The sequence below is a fragment of the Dama dama genome, chromosome 13 (genome assembly GCF_033118175.1).
Source record: "Dama dama isolate Ldn47 chromosome 13, ASM3311817v1, whole genome shotgun sequence".
NCBI classification, from domain to species: domain Eukaryota; kingdom Metazoa; phylum Chordata; class Mammalia; order Artiodactyla; family Cervidae; genus Dama; species Dama dama.
Window position 1 is genome coordinate 71,625,428 of NC_083693.1, and position 15,934 is coordinate 71,641,361.

Sequence of the window (15,934 nt, forward strand, 5' to 3'; positions counted from 1 at the left end):
GTATGTAGTCTGTGTCTTGGACTTGGGCCATCCTGATAGGTGGAATAGACATATCTCATTATTGTCTTCATTTGCATTTCCCTAATGACAAAAGATGTTGAGCATCTTTTCATATGCTTATTTGCCATCTGTATATATTCTTTGGTGAGGTGTCTGTTCAGATCTTTTGCCCATTTTTTTAATTGGGCTATTCATTTTCTTTCTGTTGAATTTTAAGTGTTCTTTTCCTATTCAGTATACAAGTCCTTCATCAGATATGTGACTTGCAAATATTTTCCCCCAGTCTAGGAATTGTCTTTTCATCCTCTTAATGATGTCTTTCATAGAGCAAAAGTTTTTATGGGTTTTTTTTTTTCATTTTAATGAGGCCTAAGCTATTAATTTTTCTTCTCTCATGGATGTGCTTTTGGTGTTATATCTAAAAACTCATCACCAAACTCAAGGTCACAGAGATTCTTCTCCTGTGTTTTCATCTAGAAGTTTTGTAGTTTCACAGGTTACACGTAGGTCCCTCCTGAGTGGTCCCTTCTGAGTGGTTGGGTTTGCTGTTTCAGAGTTGTCTTTGTACCTTTGTCCACTCTGCTAGCATTTTGAAACGGATGCCCTTTCTCTTTCTACATTATCGTCCTGTAAAGTTCCCTTGAAAAGGGAAAAGTTCTAATTGCCATTTCTGCTTGTCTTCCAGCAAGACCACTGGTGCAGACCTTGCCTTTAAGAACCACCGTCAACAACGGCGCTGTGGTACCAAAGAAAGCCAGCGGCTCCCTGCCAGCCCCGCCGGGGGCCAGGAGAGAAGCCGCTGCCCCCGCCACAACCAAAAGGTAGGCAAGAGGCGCCGTCGGTGAAAGCTGCTGCAACCCAGATGCCAAAATAAGTATTAGTCTTCTGTATGACACTTCAATATGTCTCCTTTGAGTTAAAGCTTGTGAAAGCACAGTATTTGGTGTGTTGCCAAAACAGAAACCATGTTGATTGTTATTCTGCTTTTTTTTTTTTTATTTAATCACATAATCTGAAATCTCATTCACTAAAGCCACAGTGTACCATTTGGTGTTTTTACTTAAACGTCACTTTTAATAAAACAATAAAAACAAGTGGGAGTATAGCCTATACAAAAAATGAATATGCTGTTCGCAGGTCCCAAGGGTTTGGAATAGAGCAAAGTTCAGATTGCTGTACTGAGCGCAAATTTTTGTCAGTAAAATTTGGATGGCACTTAACAGTGGAGTTTCAGGTGATGTTTGTCAGAGAGAGCGTGGGTTGCTCTTAACTTTTTTATAATTTCATAATTGTCATATTCAAATTACAGATTTTATATGCCAGCCTACTTTCCCAAATTTTTATGCTGTAAAAAATAAAACACCTAAAAAAAATAAATAAATAAAAAAAAATAAAACACCTGATGGTCATATGGCACAGAAAGTCTTAAAGAAATTCTTCTCACCTCGTGAGCTTGTTCTAAGAACTTGTAGCGTTCGTTAAAATGCTCCCTGCTTTATGGGTGCTGGGGATTCAGAGTCAGTGTGCCCTGCCATGCGCTGGGGTCCCTGTGAGTTGATGAGAGTAGATTTGAGGCTGCATTGTGACCCAGAATGAAAATACAGCAATCCCATCATATCTTTTAGATACATAGTGTTTCTACATAGACTCTTCATTGAGCAGATTTGCATGGTGTTTCATCATATAGAACTCTATGCACTTATTGTTTGTGAATTTTGAGAAAATTGATTTTGCAGGGCTTTTTGAACTTTAAAATGAAATTCTTGGCCTCATTTCATACCTTTTTATTACTTAATTGAATCATTTTTTTATAACCAACATGAAATGACCTCCTGGATTCTAACCGGCGCCAATAGATATAGACTGTCTTTTATTCATCTAGATGTTATAAGGCTGACAATTATGACTTTTTTTAAGTTTCAGATTGCCATCTGTTACCATTTCTTCCTTTCTTTCTTTTTCATTGTGGAAAAAAAAAAAAAATCACATCACATTAAATTTCCCGCCTTAGCCTTTTTTAGTGTACAGTTCAGCAGTGTCAAGTATATTCTCATTGTTTTGCTGTGGATCACCAGAACTTTCTCATGTTGCAAAACTGAAACTATACCTCTTAAACAGGAAGTCCTCCCCAGAGCCCTTGGTGATCATGCTTTTCCTTTCTGTTTCTATGATTTTGACGACATCAGATGTTCCATATGAGTGGAATCACACAGTATCCATCCTTTTGTGGCTGACTTCTTTCACTTAACATAATGTCCTCCAAGTTCATTCACATTGTAGCTTGTGACAGGATTTCCTTCTTTTTTAAGGCTTCATATCATTCTGTTGTGCATATATTTACCACCTTTTCTTCATCCATTCATGTTGATGGACATTTGGGTTGCTTCCACCTCTTGGCTATTGGAATAATACTGCAGTGAATATAGGTGTACAGAGATGTGAGATCCTGCTCTGAACTTTTTTGGGGTATATACCCCAAAGTGGATTGTTAAATCATTTGGTATTAGGTTGGTACAAAAGTAATTGCAGTTTTGCATTGCTGAACTTGGCCATTTAATATTGGAATACATTCTTAAATAAATGTGGTTATGTTATATATCATTTTAATGACCATTCCTTGCTTTATGTTTTTTGATAATGACTTATTACTTGATGTTTATTTTATATTTATTTTAGACTAGGGAAATGATATTAGACAAAAAGCAAATTCAAGCAATTTTCTTATTCACATTCGAAATGGGTCACAAAGCAGTGGAGACAACTCGAAACATCAACACTGCATTTGGCCCAAGAACTGCTAACAAATGTACAGTGCAGTAGTGGTTCAAGAAGTTTTGCAAAGGAGATGAGAGCCTTGAAGATGAGGGGTGCAGTGACCAGCCATCGGAAGTTGACAGTAACCAATTGAGAGGATCATCTAAGCTGATCCTTTTAAAACTGCATGAGAAGTTGCCCAAGAACTCAAAGTCAACCGTTCTCCAGTCATTTGGCATTTGAAGCAAATTGGAAAGGTAAAAAAGCTCAATAGGTCGGTGCCTCATGAGCTGTCCAAAAGTAAAAAAAATCATCACTTTGAAATGTTGTCTTCTCTTCTACACAAGAGCGAACCACTTCTCAGATTGTGACTTGTGATGAAAAGTAGATTTTATACAACAGGCAATGACCAGCTCAGTGGTTGAACCGAGAAGAAACCTCCAAACACTTCCTAAAACCAAACCTGCACCAAAAAAATGTCACAGTCACTGTTTGGTGGTCTGCTGCCCGTCTGATCCACTACATCTTTGTGAATCCTGGTGAAACCATTGCATCTGAGAACTATGCTCGGCAAATCCATGAGAGACGCCGAAAACTGCAGTGGCTGCAGCCAGCGTTGGTCAGCAGAATGGACCCAGTTCTTTTCCACGACAGTGCCCAACCACAGGTTACACCACCAATGCTTCGAAAGTTGAACAAAATGGTCTACAGAGTTTTGCCTCATCTGCCATATTCACCTGACCTCTCGCCAACTGACTACCACTTCTTCAAGCATTTCAACAACTTTTTGCAGGGAAAACACTTCCACAACCAGCAGGAGACAGAAAATGCTTTCCAAGAGTTCCTCAAATCCCAAAGCATGGGTTTTTACACAGCAGGAATAAACAAACTTATTTCTTATTGGCAAAAATGCCTTGATTGCACTGGTTCCTGCTTTGATTAATAAAGTCTTGATTGAGCCTAGTTGTAATGATGTAAAATTCACAGTCTGAAACTGCAATTATGTCTGCACCAACTTAATAATTCAATTTTTAACTTTTTGAGAAACTCTCATAGTGTTTTCCTTAATGATTGCACCATTTTATATTTGAGGAGCTTGGCGGTCTACAATCCATTGGGGTCACAAATGAGTCTGACACGATTCAGCAACTAAAACAATTTGGTGTTTCTTTATTCCAGTACCATGCTGTCTTGATTACTGTTACTTTGTAGTATGTTTTGAAATCAGGAAATGTGAGTCTTCCAGTTTTATTCTCCTTTTTCAAGGTTATTTTGGCTCTTCGGATCCCTTGGGATTTCATATGAATTTTAGGATTTTTTTCTACAAAAGATGCCATTGGTATTTTGATAGGGATTGTATTGAATCTGTAAATCATTTTGGGTAGTATGGACATTTTAACATATTAAGTCTTCCAATCCCACGGAGGATGACTTTCCATTTCTTTGTATCTTCTTTGATTTTTTTTCAGCAGTGTTTAATAGTTTTCTGTCTATAAGTCTTTCAACTTCTTGGTTAAGTTTATTCCTAAGTACTTTGTCATTTTCGAAGCTATCATAAATGGGGTTGTTAATTTTCTTTTTAGATTGGTCATTGTTAGTGGATAGAAATGGAACTGATTTTTGCGTTTTGTTTTTTGTATTCAGTAATTTTAGTGAAATTGTTTATTAGTTGTTAACAGTTTTTTGTGGAATCTTTAGGGTTTTCTACATATAAAATCATGTCATCTGCAAACAGATAATTTTACTTTCTTTTTTCCAACTTTGGATGCCTTTTACTTCTTTTTCATGTTTAATTGCTCTGGCTTGAACTTGCAGTACCATGTTCAATAGTAGTGGTGAGAGGGAGTATCCTTGCCTCATTCCTGACGTTAGAGGAGAAGCTTTCTGTCTTTCACCATTGAGTATGATACTCATTGTGGGCTTTTCATTTTTACTTTTTGACTTTTACGATGATGAGGTAGTTTTCTTCTCTTCCTATTTGGTTGAGTGTTTTTATTATGAAGGGTGTTCAATTTTGTCAAGTGGTTTTTCTGCATCAGTTGAGATGATGGTGTGATTTTTGTCTCATTCTGTTACTGTGGTGTATTGTATTAATTTTCTTACATTGAATGGTCCTTGCATTCCAGGTGGAAAACCCACTTGCTCATGGTGTGTAATCCTTTGAATGTGCTGTTAAATTCAGTTTGGTAGTTGTTGCTCGCTCGCTCATTCAGGTCCTGCTCTTTGTGACCCTGTGAACTGCAGCATACCAGGTTTCCCTGCCCTTCACTGTCTCCTGGAGTTTGCTCAAACTCATGTCTGTTGAACTGGTAGTAGCATCCCGCCATCTCATTTGCTGCTGCCTTCCTCTCCTTCCTCTTTCAGTCTTTCCCAGCATCAGGGTCTTTTCCAATGAGTCAGCTCTTCACATCAGAAGAAAGTATTGGCCAAAGTATTGGAGCTTCAGCATCAGCCCTTCCAATGAATATTCAGAGTTGATTTCCTTTAGGATTGACTAGTTTGATCTCCTTGCCGTCCAAGGGACTCTCAAGAGTCTTCTCTAGCGCACCACGGTTCGAACGCATTGCTTATTCATAATAGTCTCATAATCCTTTTTATTTCTGTGACATTGGTTGTAATATTCTCTTTTGTTTCTCATTTAAGTTATTTCAGTCTTCTCTTTTTTTCTAGTTTAATGGAGGAGTTAGCACTTTTATTGGTCTTTTAAAAAAAATCAACTCTTGGTTTCTTGATTTTTTTCTATTGTTTTTCTTTTCTCTATTTTGCTTATCTCTGCTATAATCTCTATTTTTACTTTCCCTCTGCTAACTTTTGGGTTTATTTATTGTTGTTTTTTCCTACTTCCTTGAGAAGTAGAAATAAAGTTAATTTGTTGATTTGAGATCTTTCTGTGTTTTCATAGCTGTAAACTTCTTTCTTAGTACTGCTCTCTGCATCCCACAAGTTTTAGAATCTTTTTTGTTTGTTTTCATTTGTCTCTAGATATTTTCTAAATTCTCTTGTGATTTTTTTCTTTAACCCATTGGCTGTTTAAGAGTGAGTTGTTGAATTTCAAGGTTGACTTTTTAAAGTAGCAAATAATTAATGGAAAATTAGATTCTTTGTCTTTATTCTCGAAAATTCACTTTTATAATTGATATCTCTTTATGTATTTGGAGTTTAAGTAAAATGAAAAAATTTTTCAGAGCAAAATATGATAAAAGTAAAATTTGAAATGCAGATTATATTTCTAGCTTTCAGTTCATCTCATGAGTGCTTATGTCAAGTATTCTTGCACTTTGTTTTTGTAGAAGCCTCTGCGTTTGATCCACAATAACTAGTACTCTGCTGTAGAATCTGATTGACTTGTTTTTGTTAAGTCACTCAGTCATGTCCAGCTCTTTGCAACCCCGTGGACTGCAGCACATCAGGCTTCTCTGTCTTGCACTATCTTCCGGAACCTGCTCAAACTCATGTCCATTGAGTCAGTGATACCATCCCACCATCTCATCCTCTGTCACCCCCTTCTCTTGCCCTTAATCTTTCCCAGCATCGGGGTGTATTTCAGTGAGTTGGCTCTTTGTATCATGTGGCCAAAGTATTAGAGCTTCAGCTTCAGGATCATTCCTTCCAATGAATATTCAGAGTTGATTTCCTTTAGGATTTACTGGTGCAATCTCCTTGCAGTCCAAGGGATGCTCAAGAGTCTTCTCCAGCATCACAGTTTGAAAGCATCAATTCTTTGGTGCTCAGCCTTCCTTATGGTCCACCTTTCACAACCATACATGATACTAGATAAGCCATAGCTTTGACTATGGTCAAAGTCAGCAAAGTGACGTCTCTCCTTTTTGATACACTGTCTACTTTTTCACAAAGACAGAGGCACAGTGGTGTTTCAGCCCCTCTTTAAATCAGTGATGATGGCAGAAATCATTTTTGATGATAATATAATAAAAGCCTACAAAGCACCAAGCTTTTAATGCCATTATCACTTATACTCAAAACAACCTTCCAAGGGGCGTGTTGTTATCCCTGTTTTGCCAGTGGGTAAACTGAGGCTCAGAGAAGTGAAGTAACTGGTCTGGGATGAAGTGAGTGGAGAGAACGTGGGCTCAAACCCAGGTCTGTCTGGTGCCAGAGCTCACACTCCTTTCACTGTGATGGGCTGATTCTTGCAAAGATTTCCAGGTCAGTGCTTGCATCTCCTTATAAAAAAACAGTGCTTCATATAATTACTCTTTGGAAACCATCCCTCTCATGTGCCCTTGTGTGGATGATGCTCGTTAGAAACAGTGATGTTCTGAGAAGCCCCAAGAGTGCTGACAGGAGCAGCAGGCAGAGGTGAGGGTGACTGAGCAGAGATGCCAGAAGCTTGCAACTCTGACACAGACCTGCCCATTAATAAGGGGCTGCAGTCCCTGAGCCCCCAGGTCAGGACGCAAGCCTGTGCTGTGAGAGAGGCCTGGGTCCCCTGCTCCTCCAGTTATGAAGGAGCTCATGGACAGGGCTCAGTCTCGGCAATATTATCTTGGAAGGAAAGAAGGAAGGGAGGATAATTAGTAACCATCATATTTGATACAGGCTGCCCCAGTGGCCCAGCAGGTAAAGAATCCACCAGCAATGCAGGAGACACAGGAAACTCGGGTTTGATTCCTGGATCGGGAGGATCCCCTGGAGAAGGAAATGGCTACCTGCTCCAGTATTCTTACCTGAGAAATCCCATGGACAGAGGAGCCTGGTGGGCTACCATCCAAAGGATCGCTGAGCAACGGCTGAGCAACTAAGCCTGCATACTGTCTATATGTGTGTGTATTAGCACTTTTGAAAGATTTTTTTTTATATCAGCCAACTTTAAATCTTTATTGAACTTGTTACAGTGTTGCTTGTGTTGTTTATGTTCTGGCTTTTTGGCCATGGGCCATGTGGGATCTTAGTTCCCAGACCGGGGATGGGATCTGCACCCCTGCACTGAAAAGTGAAGTCTTAACCACTGGAGCCCCAGGAAGCCCCTGTATATTAGCATTTAGACAGTAACCTTCCTTCTATAAATATTCTTGGTCCTCTGTAGACTTTCTTTCTAATTTACAAAATGATCAAAGTCATTTGATAAGCTGTTGTTCAGCAGTCAACTAGAAATATGTGGTTTTCTAGATTGTCTGAGACTCTTGGTTTTCAGCATAGGGCGTAGTGATTAAGTTATTCTGTTTCTTTGCCTTATACGGGCTTCCGTGGATGTGAATTCTCATCCATCTGGAAGTTGGAAACCCAAACAGTGGTGTGTTAACAGTTACTCTGTGATAAAGTTCCTATGGATCTCTCCTAAGGAGAGAGAGTTTTGAAAACAGAAGCAAGCTGGGCCTTCTGACCGTTAGGAGTAAAACAACCTCCAAGCCATTTAAAATACATGTATAATCGTGTTAGAGACTTTCTGTAATCAGAGTTCTAAATTAAACGAACTGGGGCATCTGTGGCGTCTGGGTGGGTATATGTTTGTTTTCTTTTTTCGGGTTTTTTCAGCCTAGGACCGAAGAACAAAATCCCCTTTGGAAATTGTCCAGCACCCAGGGGTTGTCCTTTGTGTTGCCAATTAAGACTTCGATTGGGGGCTTGATTTGGAATCCTTGGGAAAAGCTTTGTTTCCATTAGTCAAAGAAGAAAAGGCAGAGAATCAGGGAAGACGTTGTAGGTCATACCTTGCTCAGTGGGGATGCTGAAGCTGACAATAGAATAACATTCCCACTGGCTCAAAACGGAGACAATCACTCATTCTTTCCACCCCTAAGTAGAGCTTTACAATAGGGCAGAGCTGTGAGAAGAGAGATCAAAAGAACAAAACTGGTACAAAAAGAGAGCATTATTTTTAAAATGCTCCACTCCAATTGGAAGATAGTATGGTAAATATACATGGTTTCCAAACAAACAGCTGACAGTCCTTTGGAAAAATAGCTGCGCTCGTTAGCAGTACAGCGTTTGTGAAAGCCCCGAAGTCAGTGCCCGGTGCTTAAGGATTTAAATCTGCTTTGGGTTGTTGTTTTTGTTTTGTTTTTCTAATATATTTATCATTGAGATCCACTGAGAGGTGTGTGTTAAATTCATATTCTGAGTCTGATCTCTGTAACAAGATTAGAGATGGGAGTATTGTGCTGTTGAACAGAGGAAGATGAATTGGCACCTACCCTCTTATCAGAATGGATACAGTTCCCCACTCTGGGCTCAGGTTGTGAAGTGTTAGTCGCCCAGTTGAGTCCCACTCTTTGCAACCTCATGAACTGTAGCCCTCCGGCCTCCTCTGTCCATGGAATTTTCCAGACAAGAATACTGGAGCGGGTAGCCATTCCCTTGTCCAGTGGATCTTCCCGACCCAGGGATCGAACTCAAGTCTCCTGCATTGCAGGTAGATTCTTTACCATCTGAGCCACCAGGGAAGCCCCCTAGGCTCGGGTAGTTGACTTTATATGATAGAAAAAAAAACCCAACTTAATTTTCATGTGTCAAATTCTCTAAGACCACCAGCCTTCTTAGAAAATACCTTTTTGTTGTTGCTGTTACAATGATGTCTTCAGCCTTTCTTAATTACTGAAGTGCATGACCTCAGTCTGTCACAATTAGCTCACCCTTGCAGGACAAAAGCCAGGTTAGTTCTGGTCCCTGTTGACTTGCCACTGCTCAGCACAGCGCCCAGTATAAGTTGATTCCAAGTAAGTATTTGTCGAGCATGTGCTCAGTCGTGTCCAACTCTTTATGACCCCATGGACTGTAGCCCACCAGGCTCCTCTGTCAAAGGGATTCTCCAGACAAGAATACTGGAGTGGTTGCCATTTCCTTCCTGCATTTGTCAAGTAGATAATTCTTCTAATCTAGTGTTAATCACTCCAGCTGTCATGACAGATGACCTCATTAGAAAATCTCTGGTCACGAGTACAAGCTTCCCCTCAAGATTCATGTTTTTTTTCAATTGTAAAAGTTTGGGGTCTTTTCCCCAAAGTTTTGGAAAGCCAATTCTTGGTTCCAAATCACATAATGAAAGAAAGACAGCAGTCATGGTAGCTTATTACACTTAGAGTTACTATCTAACCATGAGAAGAAAGATGGCCACTTTTCCTCCACTCTCCATTTGCAGAGATTCAGTTTTACATTTGAAATTTAGTTTAAGTCGGCAAAAGCCATTGAATGCAACTGCAGGGTAGTGTAAAGAACAACTACGTTTTCAGAACTTAGAAAGGATGGGGTTTGGGAGTGGGGGCCAAAGGCAGGAGGGAAAAGAAGAAATGATGGTATTATTAGTGCATTTCTACACCAGACGTACTTGCCTTAAGCACTAAAAAATGTGCTGTGTGATTATACATTCTCTCCCAAGCCAGGACTTCTACCACTTTGAAAATAAAGAACGTGGTTTTTCCCTTGCTGTCCTGAGGGAACATAACTTGTTTGGTTACTCCCTGCTGGTTCCTGCAGGAGGCTCCTCACAGAGTGTATACAGTATTAACTCCTTCTCACTGCCCTTGTTCCTGCAAGTGTCTTGTCTTCAAGCTCTATTTTCTGTCCTTGGCTTTGAGTCCTAGCAAGTCCTCTTTAATTCATAAGAGCCCTTGGCTCTCAAAAGGAAATTTCTTGTTCTTCTTGAGTATACAACAATAGTAGATTAAAAAAAAAAGATTAACATTTTAATGCAAATATACAAATAACAAATATCTTGAAAGGGTTGTGATGGATTATACCCAAGTCTGTATATGCAGACCAAAATGTTTTCCTGTTTTAATGTGCAGTGTATTCTGTAATTTATTGAAGTTTACCAAAATAATTTTCCACGCTTTTATTACTACACTCATGTTTATTCTGCTTTGTTTCCATGCCTCTCATACAAAGATTAAACAGGTCTGTGAGTCTTCTCAATGCTTATACACTGAACAGATCAATGGCCAGGTGAGGGGTACTTAGATTTCCAGTGTAACCCTCGCTGACACTTTGGTAGTTTCACCTGCCTTCTAGTGTAGTCGCTTAGAGGGACTTACCTGATGCCTGCCATTGCTGAAGTCTTCGATCATGTAGCTGTTATTACTTATTGACCTTTGCTGGGTTTTTTAAGCTTTTTATTTTATATTGTAATATAGCCAATTAACAGTGTTGTAATAGTTTCGAGTGGACAGCAAAGGAACTCAGCCATACATATACATGTATCTATTCCCTGCCAGCCTTTATTGGGTTTTCAGACATTCAGCACCTCTGTTCAGCAGGTCCTCAAAACTAATGTGCTGCAGTGTTTCATAATTTGCAGGTGGTCTCTGTTTATTTTTGGCCTCGCCATGTGGCTGATAGGATCTTAATTCTCTGAGCAGAGATTGAACCCAGGCCCTTGGCAGTGAAAACTCGGGGCCCTAACCACTGGATTATCAGAGAGTTCCCTAGGTGCTGTTAACTAAGAGATTCAGCAGAGAGCTAGGGGTCATGTGACCACAGCCGTTTGACTTGGTACCCTGAAGCTCTCCCCCCATCTGTTGTTGTTGTTATTCAGTGGCTCGGTCACATCTGACTCTTTGCAACCCCGAGAACTGCAACACACCAGGCTTCCCTGTCCTTCACTGTCTCTCAGAGTCTGCTCAAACTCATGTCCATTGGGTCAATGATGCCATCCAACCATCTCATCCTCCTCTGTTGCCCTCTTCTCCTCCTGCCCTCAGTCTTTCCCAGCATCAGGGTCTTTCCAGTAAGTCAGCTCTTTACATCAGATGGCCAAAGTGTTGGAGCTTCGACTTCACCATCAGTCCTTCCAATGAATATTCAGGGTTGACTTCCTTTAGGATTGACTTATCTGGTCTCCTTGTAGTCCAAGGTACTCTCAAAAGTCTTCTCCAGCGCCACAGTTCAAAGCATCAGTTCTTCGACATTCACCCTTCTTTATGGTCCAGCTCTCACATCCATACATAGCTACTGAAAAAACCATAGCTTTGACTATACGGATGTTTGGCAGCAAAGTGATATCTCTGCTTTTTAATATGCTTTCTAGGTGTGTCGTAGCTTTTCTTCCAAGGAGCAAGCGTCTTTTAATTTCATGGCTGCAGTCATTGTCTGCAGTGATCTTGGAGCCCAGGAAAATAAAGTCTGTAGAATAGGAATGATACATTCCCTGGGGATTTGAGGTTTAAATTCAATGATGTGTATGAAATGCAAAATTCTTCATAGGTGTGAACTGTTGCTGCCCACTGCTTCATCACTGATCTCCCCTCTTAACTCTTCCAGGAGCTAGGTTGAGTGCTAATTATTAGCAAATCGGCTAGCGTTTGCTATCATTGATTAACAGTCATGGTGCCTCAGCTCTTTAAGGGTGCTTTATACAATCTTTCAAATTGCCATGAACTTGCCCTGAACTCCCACAAGGACGCCACAGAGGTGATGCTGGAGGCTGCCAGCTGCCAGGGCGGGGTGCCTGAGAGCCTCATGTCAGATGCTCGGCGGAGAACACTCTGGAGACTTGAACTGAGCTTGGTGTTTATCGTCACTGGAAGATCTTGAACTTTAGTACAAAGGCTTCTGTAATTTTTAGACTTCAGTCCTGAATTTCAGAAATGTAATGCTCTCCCCAGAGCTGTAATTTCCTTGTCCTCAAATTGAGAGTTCTAAAAATTCACATTTTGCTCTTAAGGCACACCCGTGTGGATCCCAGCTGTGAGATCACGGTGCCGTCAATTCAGAGTTTCCTCGGTGACCAAAGAGCCTCCTCAGAAAGTGTCTTCCAGTCACTGTGATTATGCTCATCTTATTTATGTTCACTCACTCAGAGAACGAGATGTTTTTTCAAAAACCGATACACCCTGCAGTTTTAAAAATCATGCTAAGAGATTATTTACTGATTGGTTGGACGTTACAGAGGAAGAAGGACTGAAGTTGGCTGGAAGGAAGACAGAGATGAGAAGGAAAAGGGAATGGAGGGAAGACAGCAGGAGCATCTCATGTGCAAGGCTCTTGGACACTCTGTGTTATTTAATTATGAGAAAGGAAGGCGTATCCAGCCCAGGGGTAGTAGTCTCCATGTCTTGAGCTCCTGGGCTCCTGTATCCTCCTGATGGAACTTCGGGTCCTATGTACCCTCTCCTGGCTCTGTGCTCACTGGAGCCTCTGAGGTTTCATCATCAAGGTCCCCTCCTCCATCCACAGCCCCAGCACCTTAACCGTCCTCCCTGGGTTCTTGCTTCTCTGGTCTCTCCAGGTTTCTCTGCCTCCCGAGAGGCAGTTCTTCAGCCCACCTCGTCCAGAGTTTCTCTTTCCCAAGAGGCAAAGGCTGTCCTCATTTTCATCTCCTCTCCTTCCCAGCGTGGAGATTCCCTCTGCCTCCGTGGTTCAATAACCCCCGCTGGCATTGCCGTCCTAAGTCCCCTCCCGGGTTGCAGACTTATGTGCTTGCCCACCGGCACCTTGACTCTGCATCCACACCAGGCCGCTGCCCTCACACACACATACACACACACACACACACACACACACACACACACACACACAGCCCTGCCGGGGAGCAGCACCTCCATTCACCCGTCTCCTTTTTTTTTCTTCTCACGGAGCAGGTGCTAAATGATAGCATCTCCCTGTGATCCTTTATCAGTGTGACAGTCCCATGTATTGTTTCATTTATTTCATCCTTTCATTTAATAAATATTTATCAAGCTTCTCTACTAGACTCTGCAAAGAATACAAGAATGATAAATGAGATGAGATCTCAGGAAACATATGACCTAATGATGACGATTAAAAAAAACTTTACAGAATGCCTGTAGTATGCTTCCAGGCTCCAAGAGCAGACCATCAAGCTACAGCCTCTGCCCTGGCTAACTGACCCCTCACCCCTGTGGGTCACTGTGAGGGGGTACCCCTTTTCCTAGGACAGGCTCCCGCCTACTGTGTAACTGCAGCACATCCAAGGTACTCGTTTTCTCTCTCCCAGAAATTCACAATCTTCAGGAAGTCTTCCCTAGACATCCCACAGCAGGCTTCCAACCATGCTAGTCCTTCTGGTTCTTCTAAAGGAAGTAAGCACTGGCATGGGGACCCCCTCTAAACAAGGCATCCCACAGAGAGTGGACTGTGTTTGTCCCACATGTGCCCTTAGACCAGAGTTCTTCAGTAGCAGCGCTGCTGACATTCGGGTCTGGACCGTCTTTGTCATAGTGCTCTCCTGGGCTTTATAAGGGTATTTGGGGCTTCCCAGGTGGCACTAGCGGTAAAGAACCCACCTGCCAATGCAAGAGATGTGGGTTCAATCCCTGGGTCAGGGAGATCCTCTGGAGGAGGGCACGGCACCTCACTCTAAGTGGGTTAGTATTCTTGCATGAAGAATCGCATGGACAGAGGAGCCTGGCGGGCTGCAGTCCATGGGGTCTCAGAGTGAGACACGACTGAAGTGACTTCACAGCTATAGCAGCAGCCTCCCTGGCGTCCGCCCATTAGACAGAGCGGCCCTCCCCGCTCCCCCAGTTGTGACAAGCCAGTGTCCCTGTCAGACGTCCCTGGGGGCCAGAGTCACCCCTGGTTGAGCACCGCTGACCTAGACTGAAGCCTGCAGAAGGGTGGGGTCACCTCCCGCTCAGGCCGTGGAGGGCGCTCGTGGTATTGTCGGGGTTCGTACCTTTCAACTTCCCCGATGACCTTGAACTTCACCAACTGTTACAAAGGCAATGAGTAGAGGCACAGATCTCAAGTGACATTCTGAAAAAAATTTTGATCTCTGTAGTAAGGAATTTAGAACCAGTCTCTCTCTTTAAGTATCCACATGGAAATAGGATGTTCTGTGTATATGTTTTCGTATTAAGCAGTAGGATAAATCCACTCCGGGAAGGATTTCTCTGTCAATTCACTGTCATTTCCTTTGCATTTTCAGTACCATCAAGAGAACCAGCTCTTCCGAACGGGTGTCTCCTGGCGGTCGAAGGGAAAGCTATGGGGATTCCAAAGGAAACCGGAACCGCACGGGATCCACCAGCAGTTCTTCCAGTGGCAAAAAGAACAGTGAAAGGTAAGGGGCGTCTTCCCGCCGGTTCCTGCTGTTCTGATATCGTGTGACCTCTCTTCCCCAGAGGTGAATCCGAAGGCCCCCTCATGTGCACATAAGCTAGGGGCCCTCCGTGGCACATGCGCCTTCTCCAGACATCACTGTGGGCGTGTCCGACAGCTCCTGGTCACAGCTCACCCCAGTTACCAGCCAGGTGGAAAACTGTGACTTCGACTCCCTATACATGAAGAAGGCGTTCTTGAGAACTTGCTTAGTACCAACTCCATGGAATTTGGGAAGCTTCTGAATTGATAAAGTGTGGGACACTGTATTTCTAATACTCTCAGCTGCCCTTTTTTTTTTTTTTGCCTTTTTCCTGGCTGCCCTGGGTCTTCGTTGCTGCCCACGGGCTTTCTCTAGTTGCAGAGCATGGTCTCCAGAGCACAAGGGCCCAGTTGTCACAGCATGCAGGCTTAGCTGCCTAGTGGCATTGAACCTGTGTCCCCTGCTTTGAACCAGGGATCGAACCCATGGCCCCTGCATTGGAAGCCGGATTCTTAACCACTGGACCACCGGGAAAGTCCCTCTCAGCTGCCATTTTAAAATTAACTTTAGTGGCTTAAGTTTGTCAACAATATTTTCTACGACAGACTGGGTAAAAAGTTGTAATTGCATGATTTGTCAGAAATTACTTTTAATATCGAGCTAACACCAGAAATAGGAACCACTTTCTGGTTTCATGAGTCTTTTTCTTTGAGGTTGGTTTATAATGGATTATGATAACTCCTTGTTAAACTAATAGTAACATTTTATTAGTGAGAGCTAATCTGGGGCATTTTAACAGCTTGTTTTATGTCTAAGAATGTATTGTGTATATGAGAACAGTTTCTCTGTGTATATCTACTCAACATACTTTATTCTCTCTTTTTAAACATTGTGCTTTAAATTTTATTCTCTGTTGAGCAAAGCTTACGAAGGGATTTCAGCTTCACAGGCTAACCATGTTTTGGTTTTTGTTTTTTTACCAAATGTTCATGTAAGGAGAAGGCTTAGTCATAAAGCAGTGGACTCCAACCCACAGACTGTAAAAGTTCCAAGTTTGTAAGTCCACTCTGATTCAGTCCTGTAAAAGAAGCTTACGCTCTTTTTTGGTTTTATTCCTAAAAGATATGTTTTTTATGAAGAGATGCAGGCACGTCGCATGTCTCTAGCAGGTCAAATCCA

At 41.9% G+C, this 15,934-nt stretch overlaps 1 protein-coding gene across 5 annotated transcripts in view; it reads left to right on the forward strand.

The window, feature by feature from the left end:
• EML1 (EMAP like 1) overlaps positions 1–15,934 on the forward strand; it is a 194,813-nt gene that overhangs the window by 130,465 nt on the left and 48,414 nt on the right. For all 5 annotated transcript variants that reach the window (XM_061159408.1, XM_061159407.1, XM_061159403.1 and 2 more), the window contains exons 3-4: positions 686–821; positions 14,600–14,734. In XM_061159408.1, coding sequence (XP_061015391.1) covers positions 686–821; positions 14,600–14,734 — 271 coding nt within the window. The remainder of the gene's footprint in view (positions 1–685; positions 822–14,599; positions 14,735–15,934) is intronic.